This window comes from Phytophthora sojae (genome assembly GCF_000149755.1).
Source record: "Phytophthora sojae unplaced genomic scaffold PHYSOscaffold_11, whole genome shotgun sequence".
Classification (NCBI taxonomy): Eukaryota; Oomycota; class Peronosporomycetes; order Peronosporales; family Peronosporaceae; genus Phytophthora; species Phytophthora sojae.
The window spans coordinates 854,145-870,614 of NW_009258125.1; the positions used below are offsets into that span (position 1 = coordinate 854,145).

The 16,470-nt window shown below is 48.8% G+C and overlaps 5 protein-coding genes across 5 annotated transcripts; 2 read left to right on the top strand and 3 right to left on the bottom strand.

The window, feature by feature from the left end:
* Positions 1-2,062: 2,062 nt before the first annotated feature.
* On the bottom strand, positions 2,063-2,641 carry PHYSODRAFT_306161 (hypothetical protein; the record flags this gene model as incomplete). The annotated part of the gene is made up of 1 exon (XM_009537956.1): positions 2,063-2,641. One exon carries the CDS (start codon positions 2,639-2,641, stop codon positions 2,063-2,065), a length of 579 nt encoding a protein of 192 aa, XP_009536251.1.
* An 832-nt stretch (positions 2,642-3,473) lies between these two features.
* On the top strand, positions 3,474-4,412 carry PHYSODRAFT_339941 (hypothetical protein; the record flags this gene model as incomplete). Its single annotated transcript, XM_009537957.1, has 1 exon — positions 3,474-4,412. One exon carries the CDS (start codon positions 3,474-3,476, stop codon positions 4,410-4,412), a length of 939 nt encoding a protein of 312 aa, XP_009536252.1.
* A 1,017-nt stretch (positions 4,413-5,429) lies between these two features.
* Positions 5,430-5,882, top strand: PHYSODRAFT_527234 (hypothetical protein; the record flags this gene model as incomplete). Its single annotated transcript, XM_009537958.1, has 1 exon — positions 5,430-5,882. The coding sequence occupies one exon, from the start codon at positions 5,430-5,432 to the stop codon at positions 5,880-5,882; it is 453 nt and encodes a 150-aa protein (XP_009536253.1).
* A 1,916-nt stretch (positions 5,883-7,798) lies between these two features.
* Positions 7,799-8,469, bottom strand: PHYSODRAFT_288794 (hypothetical protein). Its single transcript, XM_009537959.1, has 3 exons — positions 8,452-8,469; positions 8,085-8,425; positions 7,799-8,016 (listed from the first exon to the last, which is right to left on the bottom strand). Exons 2-3 carry the CDS (start codon positions 8,218-8,220, stop codon positions 7,847-7,849), a joined length of 306 nt encoding a protein of 101 aa, XP_009536254.1. The 5' UTR covers positions 8,221-8,425; positions 8,452-8,469; the 3' UTR covers positions 7,799-7,846.
* A 4,189-nt stretch (positions 8,470-12,658) lies between these two features.
* Positions 12,659-13,657, bottom strand: PHYSODRAFT_288795 (hypothetical protein; the record flags this gene model as incomplete). Its single annotated transcript, XM_009537960.1, has 1 exon — positions 12,659-13,657. The coding sequence occupies one exon, from the start codon at positions 13,655-13,657 to the stop codon at positions 12,659-12,661; it is 999 nt and encodes a 332-aa protein (XP_009536255.1).
* Positions 13,658-16,470: the final 2,813 nt, after the last annotated feature.

Below are 16,470 nucleotides of genomic sequence, written 5' to 3' on the forward strand. Positions count from 1 at the left end.
GAGAGACCGGGGACAGCGATCGCCCTCGCCTCCTCCTCCGTCGTGCCAGTACTCAGTAGTCTCAAAGCCTTGGGAGCCGGAACGTCGGGCGAGACCAGCGTCGATTCCGCTGACGATGCTGAAATCGCCAGGAGGAGAGCCGGCCGGGGGTGGATGTCACGGCCCTCAAATCGTGAAAACCTCAAAGTGCTCCAGGGAAATGAATGCCTTGAATCCCCCACGAAATCGATGAATCTGGGGTTGGTCTCAATGGAAAGAGGGAGGAATAGCCTAGCCTAGGCCTGGGCCAAAAGCCCACTGCTCCAGGCCACGCTCTCGCTTCACAGGCACCGAAATTGCAGTTTTGGGGATCTGGTTTCACCTCCCCTCTACCGTCTCTACGCCCGGCCTCGGCTACTTAAGTATTCGAAAGCATGCCAGCACACACTTAGAGACACCGGAAAACACACTTAGAGTCTACAGCTTTCCGGCGTCAGCAGAACTTTTCGCCCTCTTTCGATTGATGTGGGGATATTTATCACTACTGACCTTGATTTCGTCGTACTTTATCAGTAGTGACCTTGATTTCGAATTTCGGCCAATGAGAGAGAGGTGAGTGTGATAATCTTCAGGTAACGATTATGTAATCATAAATTGTCAAGACATGCTCTACCAAATTGTACTTCTACCAAAATGTGAAGCCAAGTTTACACAAGAAGCGTATAAGAAAATAAGAAAAAAAACAACTTAAGCCCTGTACAAATTCGTTTATTCCAAATGATGCCTGCCATGTTAAACGTTGGGCGGACTACCATGTCACGCTAGAGCCGCCTATAGCGCTGCCACCATGTTGTACCTCGCGGCCTACCATGTTGTGCCTCGGCGGCCTACCATGTTGTGCCTTGGCGGCCCTACCATGATGTGCCTCGGCGGCTTACCATGTTGTATCTCGGCGGCTTACCATATTATGCTAGCGCCGCCCATAGAACAGTGTGTGTTTTCGTCTATACTGGCGTCGTACAGGTTTGCCAAAGCGAAAGCCACACTAACATTCCCAACACCCTATAAACTAGGGCTTCGCGAAGGCTGGGATAGGATTGGTTAACTCACCTTTGATCGCCATTGATAAACTCAATCCACACGCTCCACGGGCATCTCCTACGCCTGCTTCGCAGCCGCAGAATCTGCCCGACAATGTATCGCCACTATGGTCACGACGTACAACCGATTTCAGAGCAAAATCAATGACGAATCTAACTCGACGAATAAGCAAATGAACTGGACCAGCCTCCATCATTCGTGAGAAGTCTAAAACACTCGGTCAATAGACATCACTTACTGTAAATTGACCTAAAGACGTTACCGGTTCATCACCGGTGTCGATTGGAGGGGGGACATCGCCCGAATTAATCCTGTTTGGCCTGGTCTATCAGCACTTCGTCGCTTCCTATCCGAGTATAATAGATAGGCGTGCATAATACGATACCACCTTAATAAGTTACACTACGTGATTGGATTAATACATCGTTGAAGTGTGGGAGATGAATGAGTAGGGAATACACTATTGAACGTCTTAATCGTAAAACTATAAGTTTGCAAATAAAAATGAATTGCATTTTGCCATTAGCATAAACATGTTCATATGAAATTATTGTGTTTAAACACTATAGTAAGCTAGATATTCATAGGCCGCGGGGCCTTAGTATTATAAATAGGTTTCTAAATATACGAAGTTCGTTAGTTTCAAGAATACACGAATTTATACAACATCGTATGACCAAAACTAAGCCACAGCTATCCCCTCTTCGACTTCGAGTGAACTGCTAATTGACTTCGCGTGCGTTGCTGTTACTGCTAATTGACTTCGCGTGCGTTGCTGTCGGATGGGTTTTGCTCTACGTCGGCCAAGAAGAGGGGGCCAACTAAACACTTCTTTTTATGACAAATTGACACAACAGTAGCATTTGGCGACCTACACAACACGATAACAAATTAAAAAATCAAATTGATTTTAACCATCTTGTACCCTCAATACTCTTCCTCATCTATCCGCTTGTATTGGCTGTCAGCCGTACGCACCCATTTAATGCAATTCTCGTGAGGCAGATCGTTGGTTTTTACGCTTGCTTCGCCGCTTCCTGCTTTGAGTACGTGGATCAGGCTGCATGTTGCTGTCAATAGCGACTTCTTCAGTTACGCGATCGTCGCCGCACGCACGAGTAGAGATCCGCATCCCATCGCCACTTCCAATCCAGTCCCAACTACGAAAAATACCATCTCCCCAATAATCGACTGCGTCAGTCAACAGCTCCTTAAATTGCGTGGTCATCGACGCCTGGTGCTTGGCTAGTTCGTATCTCACCCTAGCTAGCTCGAGATCATAAGTTGTTTGTTGGGCAATCTCCTCCTCTTCCTCGCGAGTGTGGAGCAAAGCCATACTTCTCGTGGATTTAATCCCAGATGCACAATCCTTAAACACCCGCGCCGCCACATCGCACTGCTCACCTCCTAATGATGGCAACAATTCAGCGTCAACCAATTGTAGGACCAGGGTTTCAACCACTTCGATGTCGCCCGTACGGCGTGCCTGGGTTAGTTTTGCCAAGCAACTGTCGTTTTGCAGTTTGATAACCCAGCCACAGCTTCTCGAACTCATGCTCATCGTTTCTTCCTATGAAATTATCGATCGCAGGTTCAGACACACCCAAGACTGTGGGCTCGATCACTTGTTCAGTCGATGTGCCAATATTCGTGAAGCGCTCATCGATAATTCCATCCGTTCTAGCAGGGAAGGTTGGATCAGGGGTAGCTTCCATTAAGGCCTCCCTTTCCTCGATTTTGAGCGAGCTCCATCCACCGCTTCCGAAGCTTCTGCCCTTGCTTTGCCTGTATTAGCCACAGGTTCGTCTTCTTCAAGTCATCATGGCGTGTATTCTCGAGTTCCTTCGCATGTGGCGAACCGTGTACAGCCACAAAAGCCCAAAACGCTTCATGGCAGCGCATTGCTAAGACACATCCAGAACAATACAAATGAGAAAGATGTAAAAAGCATTAGAACACTGTCATGAAGTGACTAGGCTACAAAGACACTACACCTGCGCAACGCAGCAGCCACCAGCTAGACGGCAGCGAGGCGGCAGCTAGACGTGGAAGGCGATAGCGCGAAGGAAATCAACTGGTCTCTGAGCGCAGAACTCTCGACAAGACAGCAGTGGCGTTCGACCAATCAGCAGTTGTCTTCTGAAATCAAGGTCACTACTGATAAAGTACGACGAAATCAAGGTCAGTAGTGATAAAATGAGACAACGGCAATAAAAATGTTACTTATCCACCATTTAGCGTTATCGAGATAATCGCCTTAAAAGAGACCAGGTTCAAAATCGTAACTAAACGAAGTCGTGAGAAAACGAGGAGTTTTGATTTTCAAAAATTTGAAGGGGGTGTATCGGCACGGATGCCATTTCGAAAAGCCACTCGGACCACTACCTACAGCCATGCAGACACCACCCGCGACGCCGACAGCACCGACCTCGCGCGCTGCAGCACCAACTGCGCAGCCTGCGCAACCTCCAGCGCTGCCTCTCTCAGCCTCGCCACCGGCCACCTCGGCGCCAAGCCCGCCAGCCACGGCTCCGAGTCCGCCAGCCACGACATCGCCCTCCCAGGCGCTGACTACGCCGGCCACAACGTCCCCCTCCACGGCGCTGACTCTGTCGGCCACGGCACCCCTTGCTGCTCGGCGTCGCGAAGCAGACGAAGAGCCTGATTCTGCCGACGATTCTGTCTGTGATGTCGATCCCACTGCTACCAGCGAGAGTGAGGTGAACGAGGACAGCAGCGACGACGACTTTACGCCTGATTCGGAGGCGTCACCCAGCGACGACGAGGAACCGCTCACAGCAGAGAGCGCGAGCAGTGAAGCCGAAGATGAAGAGGATATTAGTATCTTTTTGAATGACGCGAGTCCTCGAGCCCGTGTGACTGAGGTGATTCATGCGGACGCGTGTGAGAACGAGTGCGTCAAGGGCAAGGCTCGTGAGTTGGAGTTCTTGCTGTGCTCGCTGGACCAGATGACGAAGCAAGAGCGCACCACGAGCTTGTACACGCTCCTGGCTGTGTTGATGCAGACCCCCACGGTTGAGCGTAAGAGAGGACGGGGTGACCGTGAGAAGTTTCCGTACATCCTCCCCTACGTAGGTCATGTGTGCCGACCCACTTTCGCGCTTTGCTATGGAGCAGTCCCCATTACCTTGCAGCGCTACAAGATGCGCATCCGAGACGGTAACATGTCGATCAAGGCGCATGATAACCGGCTCAACACGCATGCAGCTCAAGTGAACGTTGTTTGGCTGGTGAAATGGTTCCAGTCGTTTGCCGAGGCGGTCGGCGAGGTTGTGCCGGTTCGAGTGCGGATGCAGAAGAAGAAAGACTGAACTACGCAGAAATACTACAGCAGCGAGATGTACACGTTACTACCAGCGCACTTCACCTGGGATACCAACTACGACGAAATGCACAAGTTTGTTGAGGCGGGCTTGCGCGTCCGTGAACCCGCTCGGTCGACAATGAGGAAGCTTTTGACGCTTCACTGTCCAACCATCCGAATTCGGTCGCCACGTAGTAACGTGTGCGACGTCTGCTCCATTTACCACGCTGGAATGCGCGGCGGCGTAACCAGTGACAAGACGGAGGCGCTGGGGCAGCACACAGAATCTGCGCGTCGAATGCGGTAAGTTTTGTATACGGACATAAGAAACATTTTGATTTACTCGGCAGATTTACCTGGATGTTAGTAACATTTTGTTTGATGGCTGACAGGCGGGAGTACAAGACGGACAAGACTTCTACCGATGTCAACCACGCTGTCATCGTGATGGATTTTTCCCAGAACATGACACTTCCGAGCGTGTCAAACACCCCCTCGCAGTGGTACTTTTGCTCGCAGGTCTCTGTGAGCTGGTTCGGCATCTTTTACGAGAACGAAGGAATCCAAACCAACTATCTGTACGACGAGACTTCGAGCGGTAAAGGGAGCGACCAGATTAACTCCATGCTGGCTCATTTCATCAGCACCAAGATCATACCGGCGGGGAAGACTCGGCTGACCCGTGTACGCCGACAACTGCTCAGGGCAGAACAAAAACAACTACGTGATCAAGTTTCTATTGGCGCAAGTACCCATGGGAGCTCTACAGCACGTGGACTACAAGCTCTTTGTCAAAGGGCACACGAAGAACTCCTGTGAGCGTGGTTTCGGCCACATTCGCAAGCACGTGGCCAAAGTGGATTGTTGGACGATGGACCATCTCGTAGAGGCTGTTAGTTCGGCGTCCAAGAGCTCAATCACGGTGCATCTGCCTCGCGGAAGCTCAGCGTTCAAGTCCTACAAACCTATTATCATCTAATTGTACAAACGACTTGACGGCATCCAGAAGTTCCAGATTTTCACGATGGACGCATCGCAGCCGGGCGTCGTTGTCTGCAAGAAAGGCCCCGAGAGCGAACCTGTAGAGATTAGTTTAAGCCGTCAAATTGACGGGATCTTCACCACGAAGGAGAAGGTGCAGCGGATGATGACGGACCATATCGAGACGCTGTCCCCTCCTATCCGCAACATCGAGAAAATTGCGCAGATGTACCACAACATCAGGCCCTACGTTCCTGCTGAATTTCAGAGCGATCCCCTCTACGCCAAGCCTAGCGAGCAGGAAGGAGAAGATGCCAAGTCACGGAAACAAGCACGACGTGAGCATCGCGCGGCAATGGCCGTGGCGGCAAAGGCTAACCAAGACCAGCGTGGTATTACGGAGGCTGTTGCGACGAAAAAGAACCCAGCAACGAAGAGGGCTACTGCAGCAAAGAAGACGCAAAAGAACAAGAGCTACTGCGGATCTGCCTGCTGAGCAAGAATAGGCAGCCCAAGGTTGTAGTCGATCATTATGATACTTATGTCCACAGTTCATTCAGAATGTTACTTACATCACGATATCAAATTCTCTAAAACAAATTCAAAAATATACCCCTAGTGATTTGAAGTGACGGCACAAAAGTGAGATTCTAACACTGTTAGGCTTCGAATTAGCTAAAACGGACAACATTGTCGGATTCGCTGACTAATTTTACACCAGTTCAGCAAAAAAAAAATCCCTTTCGGGGTTGAAGTCGGACATATATTTTTTGACGGTCTCGTTCTCGGTCGTTTCTTCATACCAGAAGCTCGGGAGGGGCTCAAACGAAATAGGAGACATCCCTCTTTCCAATTATGCGCCTAAATCGCGATTCGTACTTAGGTTGATAGGTAACATTTTGTTTGCCGTCGTCTCAAATATCCTTGATGTGGTAAAATCGCGATTCGTACATAAGTTGATTTGTACCAGCCGTCTCGCTCCTCTACTATATTTGACAAACAGCATTTGTTAGATTCGGACAACCGCGCACCGTTTCTAGTACTTGCACATCCGAGGATCCCGACGCGCTGAACGAGGTACACGAAGGCCCGTTCTCAACCGGCCGCATGCGGCCGCACCGCATCGCACAGTTTTGTACAATGCGGCCGCATGCGGCCGCATTGTGCGCCCTACCCGCATGAGCTTCCAGATGACATCGGCCAATTCGAACTCAAAACATACCAAAAGCAGCAACGCGAAGTATGATGAGTTTTGCCGAAGACTCGTATTTTTCGATGCTAGCTCATACACCAACTGAAAAATTATATATGAACAAGTACTTGTACGCCTGTAGTGGATTAATGCTAAATAGGTATCCGACGTACCAGTAGATTAAAACCAAACAGCAAGAATGCAAGGCAACTCACAAAAACTGTAATGAAAACGGAAACTCGTTATAAATTTCTAAATCGGCCATCGATTTTGAAGCTACACGCGCTCTGCGCTAAAGGAATCTATTTTGCTTTGTGCAGCAAAAGATTACGCAGTTATATTTCTTCATTAGTCTGGTGGGGTTAACTTACAAGTAGCTTCTGTAGCATAAGTTGACGATACACTCATTGAGTAGCTCCACCATATCGCTTTAGGTGGACGGTTTTTCTTCACACTGCTGGTTGACCAGAGTAGTAGATCTTTTTGTATCGCTTTCCTTATTGTTGTCTGCGCCAGGTTTTTGCTGAAGATGTTTGCAATATGCAGAAACACAACAAGTTTTTCGACATACTCACATTTTATTTTAGTGCTAAACCTCTGTTGACTCAAATAAAAAGCTCTACTGATGCCACCTAACCGTGCCTTTCGCCTCAGCACGTCTTCGCCGATATCGTGCGGGCATGGAGGTATACGTTAGCTCGCTTGAAAGCCCAAACATCATGGTTGGCTGTGGATATGGATGAATATCGTGACGGTGCCGACATACTAGAACTTGACTTGGCCACTGTATGGCGGCCCTGGCCCAATCAGATGTCCAATACGATTTTTCAGCGAATAAGCATCCGGTAGATCCCTATTTAAGCCAATCAATATGGTTAGGGGTAGGTATATTTGCTGCCGACACTATGCCGGCCCGAAATATGTATTCATCCATAGGAAATCTAAGTAATAAGGATATAATATACATATCTGTTCTGCTGCCGACAAGTTACTTAGCTTTTGTATTGCCTTTGGCGAGCTGATTTGAGCCGTTTGCAATAGCGTTTCAACCATTATCACGAACTCAATCGAGTTTCCTGGGCACGCCTATCGACCTATCCATAACATGAACAAGCAGCACTCAGTGAGAGCTGCTCATTCAGGAGTGTCGCTCAGGCGGAGCTTGCTGCATACCGCACGAGCGAAACGCTAGGATCCAATGCAGAATATACAAGAAAACCATTAATTTATTCCATTTATTATCAATAACTTATTCCTACTCAAGAGTACTAGACGCTAGTGGTGGGGTGTGACTGCAGAGCATTCCACCTGCAGCGATACCCCACCAACAGTGCCAGTCCATACAGCAGCAGTAGCACCCCACCAGCGTCGTGTTGTTGGTGCCAACACCAGCACGCAAGCCACAGCAAGCCACACCCTCCTGCTGCTGCACGCTTCCCTATGCTCGTCGCCTCCCAGCAGGTCACTGCGCCCTTGCGCTCGTTTCCCTCCGCTCGATGCCCTTACCGCCCTCGCCTTGGCGGCTACCCTCCCCATCGCCCCACCTCCGGTCCGCCGCCTCTTGCTGTTCGCTCCGGTTCTCCTCCTCCTCCTTCCCGCCGTCTATCCTCCACGGCGCGGCCGTCTTGTCCTGCGCCGCCATCCTGGTGCCCACCGCCCTGCTTCAGGTAACCGTCATCGTCGTGCTGCGCGCCATCTTCCTAGCCTCCACCGCGGACCACTCGCCCGCCGTCGTGCAGCCTACCGCCGTCCTCCCAGACACCACCCACATCTTGGCAGGCGGAACTATGCAGGCCCCCCCCCCCTTTTTCGCCGATGTCCTTCGGCTCGCCGCCCTCCTTGATGACGCCGCGCTCCTCCATCCCCGCTCCTCCCACCCGCCGTCCTTGCCTGCATCTTGGAATTGACATTTGAATCAGATGATTTGACCAATAGATTAACCGCTCAACTAAATGCTTATTTCTACCAATCACGACGCTGTCGGCCACTGTCGGCACCGTCATGGTATGGGCTGTTTGTCATCATAAATCAAGTAAAGTTAGCAAGGTCTCGAATGCATAACAACAATCATCTCCATAGGCACTGCAGCCGAATTGTGTGGCCCATATATATGGTATGCACGTGCTGATAACTGTCGGCAGCAGTCGCAGCTATTAATTTTTATCTCACGGTACACAATAACATTTAACCCTCACGCACGCGACCCCGTCAACCGATGCATGTTATGACTACATGTATATTGGCTGATACATAACTTCCACTCGTAGGGCATGATACGCTAGTGCATGTTGATCTACGCCTGCTAAAGAGCAGGTAGACGTAGTACACGCTTCCCGGCGGTGGGGGTTCTGCATCGAAAGGTAGTTTCCACTACCTGGAACATGTACTTAAGTATTTACTTCGAAATAGATGTAACATTACACGTTCTGTACGATGCACTCAATAATAACACGAAATCGTGTACATGTAGGCCGGATAGAGTAGCGGGCCCCCTTTGTGTTGGCGTCCGCTAGCACCAGCAGCCCGAACACCTCGAGTAGAAGCTAAAATACAAGGTTGACAGTCAAGGAGTCAAATTGACGCGTTGTCGGCTGTTGTCTGATAGGGAGGGTACTGTACCAGCAGGTGAGTCAATAAGAGCGCTCTGGTTGGTGCTGCGGCGTGCAACCCCTACTCACTCTCGTGCAGCGACTTCGCCGCATGCGGCCAACTCGCCGCATGAGCGCCTATTTTTGCATGCGGCCGCATGCGACCACCTACCCCACTAACCAATCACAAGTCCTTATTTCGGCTCATGCGGCCGCATGCGGCTAGGAATTCCGGTTGAGAACGGGCCGAAGACTGACTTGTGAGGGACGACCTCAGAAGTTACTGAACAAGAGATGTAACCAGCAGCATCGCAGCTTGCATCGTAAGTGTGCCCATGCCCTGGAAAATGGTGGCAAGCGGAAGGCCGAACACCGAAGGAAATCTTCAACAAGCTCAACCTAGATACCAAGAAGTGGCCGTATGACCCCAACGTGGAGGTCTACAGAGCATACAAGCTGTATCTGCTGTAGGCATCCATGTTATGACTTTAAACGTGGTAGAAATGTGTTTTATAAAGCAGATAGAAACGAATGCTTGAGAAGCTGGAACATGAACGGTGTAGAGGTGGCTGGATCATGCATTAATTTTCAGGTGGTGCGATGCCCGCTGAAGGCGAAGTCGAACAGCGATACAAAACAACACAAACTATGAACGAAAAAAAATATAAAGTATGTGCTGAACTACAGTACTGTATTGCAGCAGTGCCCTAACGATGTTGTTTACGTTTGCAAACGGCTTCTTACCATTTCCAGTCGTAGTACTCTTGAACCCCGTCCCAAACCTCAATACAGTACGTTGCTCCTACACTTCGTAGTTCGTTGTGCAAGAAGAAGAAGAGTGGCACAACAGCGAAAACCTCATGCCTCGATACTGAATCGCGTTGATGGCTGCTGTGCAAGACCGGGAAGGCCCCCCGACTTAAGTGATATTTCAGGTGAATGTTACCTGTGGCGGCGGGACACCCCAAATAGTTGCATTCAAGCAACCTCTGTCGAAAATTTGCGTATAACGATCAGAATATATCGATAGAAAAATACGTTAGCTGAGTGAGTGTTGTACTTAGTATAGTCTTAGCGCTAAACATCAATCGTGTTGCGTCTTTTGATGGACAGGGTATGACTTCACGTTTTGGTATCATGCCTTCATTGTTCTCTCGTTTTCGAGAAAATCACTCGAGTAATGTACGGTACGATCAAATTAAAAAAAGAAAACATTGCGCCACTCACCTTGAATAAAATCCCGGATCTGGAGTTTGCAAAAGGTTACTCATCAAGCGATCAATGGTTTTACCCTTACAGTACCGCTGTAATTGCAAGTCCCTCCTTCCCCGCCATGTGACCGAGCTGAATTTTCGAGACGCTGCACCAAACCGGATTGCTATCGTCACTTTTGCTATCGTCAGGCCAGCACACGTGTGAGTGTCGTGCAAAGTTGCTGTCGTTGGCGCACGTAACAAAAGACAGTGTCGACCGCAATGTTAGTTTGGGTACGTGATTTCATTTATCGGCGCCTCTGAAATGCATTGTTTGTGTAGATGGACTAGTATCATCGTGTTCAAGACGAGGGTCGGTTAGGCTAGAGGTCATACTCTGTCTGTAAATGCCTCTACACGATTGATGTTTAATATGAAGCCACCTTGGTAATGTTTTTCTCGCAATAAATTCTGATTCGTGTTTCGCGCAGGTTTTACGAGAATTAATTTCACTAGAAAGTCACAATAGCGTGCACAGTTATCGTGCTGCAGGCGTTGCAAAGCAGAATAATATCGAGCTTCGAGTTACAGCTCGCAACCCAACGGTAACTTACGATAATACACGTAACACGCCAGGTGAAATCTGGAGCCTCAGTCCAGCAATCCGATCCACCGCCAAAGCTATACTATACTGTAGAGCACCTTTTCTTGTCAGCGCTATAGTCCGTTGCCCGATGGTTGGAGCCGAAGGCGAAGGCAACACCGCGCAACCATCAGCGTAGACGCCGCGTTTACTAGCCGTAGCCCGATGCGATTAGTTCTACCCCCAGCCAAAACACGTAGCATAGCAGTACCGTATCGCTGCACCCGATTACTCTATAGCCCCAGAAACAAAAGCCTGCCATCACCTAGCGTAACTTTTTAGGCACCTGAAACTTGAAATTTCAGAGCTTCTTCGGGCTGGAGGCACGACTTTGTCCTTTATGCTTTGTCCTAGAATCAAAAGCAAGCTCTTCCCGGTCAGTGGCCAGAATTTATCAATTGCCAGTTATCCTGGGAGACCAGCTTGCTGGTTTACCAGCCTCACAAACTTTAATTCGTCACGCAATGTGTTCCCAGTTATAGGAAACGTTCAGGAAACATCAAAATCGCAATTTTAGCGTGTCTGTACAACTTCTGAATAAGTAAAACTTCCCTAGAAGTTTTGTTTTAAGTAAACAAGACTGCATTCAAAGCTCGTTTCACTTTGTATGGAACATGTTTTCGTACTAAATAGCTATTTATCCAGTTGCACACTTCGGCCAGTTGATGGCCGTCAACTAACCGTCCTTCTTCACTCGAATTTCGTGATCTAAATTTGTGCCGCAAACCGCTATCCACGGGCATCTTCTGCGCCTGCTTCGCAGCCGCAGCATCTGCCTGCCTTTAACTGTTAGAATCGTCCATGACAGGCTTCCCGAAAGCTGGAGCTGCAAAGCTTACTTCTAACAATCAGTTCCATCGGCAGCTCGCCAACTATTGTACCGATCAGTGAAGAATTTACTATACGAATTCTGTACAAACAAACGTCAATTAGACGTACACGCGTCTATATTATTACTTAGCGAGTTTAGGATGTGTCACAACAACTTGCACTTCCAGAATAAAAATACGAAGTAGAAAAAAGGTCTCCCAGCCAAAGCGCAGCAACCTTGTTAATAATACCTAGCTCCATCATACCTGACTGGGAACTCACTGTAGTCCTCGTAGCTAACAGCTTGGCTCTGAGCAGACTCCTGTGTATCCCGTTTAGTTCTATTATTCCTCAACACACTTTATGCAGGACGTGATCTTGCGCTGGATGGGCTGTTGGTCCAGCGCGATGAAGCTGATCCGCTTGTGGAGCTTGCACATAGCAGATCTTGCTCTGTACACCCTCAACACGCTCATGCTTCTGACAATACACTAACGAACTGTATAGGCTGTTCTCATAAGCCTAACATTAGACAAGTCGAAACTCTCGACTCGTCCGCAAAAATTCTCATCGATTTAATCTTCTACTACAGTACTTATCCGCCTCTACCATTCACGAACGTTGCTGTGACTGATGGTGTTGAAGACATTGATGTCTGGCACGAGCGCTTGGCTCACACGTGTCCAGAGTACATCCACCTAATGGTCGACCGTGGAATGGCCAAGGGCATCATGCTGAAGAAGCGTGGAAAGGTTGACTGTGCTGATTGCCACTTCGGGCAAGTTTTAGCTTATGAGTCGAGTTATTATTCGCTTCATAAAACAAGTTCTATCATAACATGGATGCCTACAGCAGATACAGCTTGTATGCTTTGTAGACCTCCACGTTGGGGTCATACGGCCACTTCTTGGTATCCAGGTTGAGCTTGTTGAAGATTTCCTTCGGTGTTCGGCCTTCCGCTTGCCACACCTTGAACTGCGCCGTCTGCAGCCGCTTGGAGACGGACTCGGTCGTCTTGTCCTTGGTCGCAACCTGGATCGCCTTGGCTAGCTCCATCTCGTCGTACGACGTCACCAACTTCTTGATTATGAGCACGTAAGCCTCTGGGTAGCCCCCGTTCTTCAAATAGGAGAAGTAGGTCCAAACGCGCAGCATCGGGTTCGCCAGCACCTTCTCGATGCTTCCATCGCCAACTTTCAGCATACTGTATACGATGTCCATGTTTAGTCCGTTCCCCACCCAACCCTTCAACTGGTCGCCCTGCAGCCTTTTGGCAAGCCTCGTCGTATACGGGTTCGGTTTCGCCAGCTCGAGCATCTTCGCCAACGGTACACCGCCGTAGAACTTGGTCAGCGTCCCGATCAGCGTCACCTCGTTCTCGTTCTTCTTGTTGTAGGACCTCATGAATCTCACCCACGTCGTGAGCTTTCGGTTGTTGAGGACCTTGTTGATGTTTTGGTCCAGCTCCAGCAGCCTGAACACGTCGTCCGGCGTTAACTTCTCCTTCGTCCACGGTTTCATCTGCTTGGAGTCGGCGTACCAGGCCTTGAATCGGTCACGGTTCTCTTTGATCCACTCCTTGAACTTCGACAGACTCCACCCTTTCATCTTGGACAGCCATTTTTTGACCTTCGACAGCTTCGACTGGTTAGGGATCGCCGCCCCGGCGATCGCTCGCTCTTCTTCATTGTCTTTTCCAGTCTTTGTCTCAACCCTCAGTAACCTCTTCTCGGGGTGGTCGTTACTGAGCGATACAGGACTGAATTTCAGCGTCGAAGTCGCCGAGGCAGCATCGACGACCGTGAAGAGGGCGACAACCAGCAGCACGAGGAAAAATCGCTGCATCGTCGTCCGAGCTCCAAAAAGGGAGCGAACTCCCAAATTGGGAAGTGAGAAAGAGGCTGATTGGCGATTGAGAAATTGGAGCCACCCAGACGTTGGCACAAACGAGAAAGAAGGGGCAAAACCGATCCTGAAGCTTTCCCATTCCAGCTCTTCAACATGCTATCCGACGAGAGCTGCCCCGCTCTGCCAGTCGCTAACTGTTTTGGAAAATCATCTAAAGGGCGCTTTCTGGATCCTTTCACCGCGAAAGGGTTAAGAGAATGGCTTCAGGCTCGGTTCTATAGTAAATAGTGGTCCATTGATGATTATGTCGTTGTTACATGTATTTCTCGGTGCTTTTATCTTATCTAGCGCAGTAGCAACTGGGCTAGAACTACTAGAATCACTTTCCGTCGCCGCTACAACAACCACTGCCACCACCCTCCTCCCGTTACTTTCGTCACTATGACTTCAAGCTTCGCGCCAATATAATTCGTGCTAGCTCGACCTCCCTCTGCTCTGTGCATTTGGCACGCCAATGAAGCTCTCATACATGACAGCGCATTCCGCGGCAGCCGTACCTGCCAAATTATGAGATGGAGCTGGGTCGACCAGGCAATCGTAACAGACCAATATACCAAAGTAAGTATTTTAAATAATAAACTAACTACATGTAACCTGGCAATCGACTTATTATCAAATCTTCGTTACCTTACATTGGCTTGTGGATACCACAGAGCGAGCAAGGAGCAGCTACACTGTACCTGCGCTCTGTTGCGCATCATGGAATTTATCAGATATTATGGATAACAACAGCTCTCTAGCTTGGTGGACCTGGCATCACCACCACACAGACTGAAATTCTTGATCGACGCAGTGTCGGGACTACCCGTGAATTAGTCCCGGTGTGACAACGATTCACACTCGGCCCCATGAATATATATCTTGCCAGGAACACAAACACTGTTGATAGCGACTTGTAGAACGCATTCTCTAAATCATATGCTTCACTTGCCATACTAATATATAGATCTTTGTATGGTGCCTAATTCAAGATTTCCAAAGTGCCGATTTCAAGTCCAAATGGGCATTAGGCACAATATCCTAGTTTGTTGATGCCTGACTATGACGGGCAGATTTAGCGTTGCTCTAACGACTTCGTCGAATTAAAGAATTTGTGGCCATGTTTTGCAGCGGATGTTGTTATTATATAATTTTACTCATTTCACATAGGAGAAGAAGCTGGAAACGGGCGGGGTGAAACACAAGCATTTATTTACGTTCCTAGTTTTTGATCTGGCTGGGCCTTTTGAGGCTATTGCTCCTTCACTTAGTCAAAATGTGAAGAGGACTTATCAGTTTGATTTTCTTTGCTGAGTGTGACTTGAATCTAGTAGATCAGTACTGTGTATATTGTGTGTCCGCCAATCGTGCATCGCTGTAGTGTAAAACAATTTGGGCTTAGTGCGCTGCTTCGCCGGCGCTTCACCTGGGATTCCCAGAACTGGCAATTTGGGTTTAACCATTAGGTTTTTCCCTGGTTAAAACTCAAAAACCTAGCAGTCGATTTTTGCTGGGTTTTAGGTTCAACTTCATCATAGTAACTACTTACTACAACTTTCCTCGTTGCTTCTGCATGGGATGCTGGTCTATTACATAGATATATTGCATAGATATATTGCAGCGGGGCGTGCTTTTGCTGAGTCTGGCTCATTACGATCGACGTGGGGTTATAGCCATCCCCACACTGGGGATGTGGATTATCCGGAAGTGCAATGAGCGGAGCTAAATGAAACGAGTGGATAATTAGCTTTCCGGATTGCAGGAAGAGAACAGCTACTGAGTCTGGGCGAGCAACCAACAAACTGCTGGATAAGGTCAGCAAGCACGGATGCACTCTTGACCGAGGCAACTCATTCTGGGTTGAGCGTCACGGAGCTCAAACGACAAGCCAGGCAAAGCAAGCTCCACAGGGCTCAGCCTGACACTGCTGTGGTCGGCACGAAGCACGCTCAAGTCGGCACTAGGCCTTTGGCACCATAGAAAAATTCTACCCTCCCACCATCCCTTAGGGGCTGCCATTGGGCACATTGCCCTCTAACCAAAGTGCCTCATGCCTTTGACCCATTAACACAATGAAACACTTGATACCCCAATACCTGGATGCATTGAGGAAATACTGGCCCTGTGTGGGAGAACGCCAGATGCCCCTGACTTATGATTGAATGACGCTGCTACTGTATCAGTCAAGTCAAGCTTTAACCAGCAACGAAGACCGAGGATAAGGAGATGCATCCGCACCTGCGTCCCAATCTGGATGAAGGAGGAATAAGGGGGAAAAATGGTGATTTTCAATTGAAATCTGTCAGTCATGAACATAATCAGCAATAATTGCATTCTGATGAGTTGCGTGTGCCACGATGCGTCAACGAGCACCTTTATCAAGGTTTGCAAAGTCGATGCTAGTGCATTAGCAGCGATGCATACGGGCTCGTCGTACATAATAGAAGTGACGATGACGACTAGTCAAGGCGAACCCGTGCATGCGTATCGGACCTAAAGAAACGGATGCTGCATCAGTGATGCATATCGGAACGAACAACAACATATTAAGGTAATAACGTGCACCTTATATATGCGTTGGGGTGAAGAGGGTGATACATCAGAGTGAGCATGACAGTGGACGATGTCTGGTTTAAATCTAGTAAAATCAGTTAAACCTACCCAAAAACCATAACCTAATTCATTTTTTTTAAATCAACAGGTTTTTCCAGCTCTGCCTGGGAATAAGGGGGTTAGGCGGTGGTAGCACGCCTTCGTTCCGCTCGCCTAGC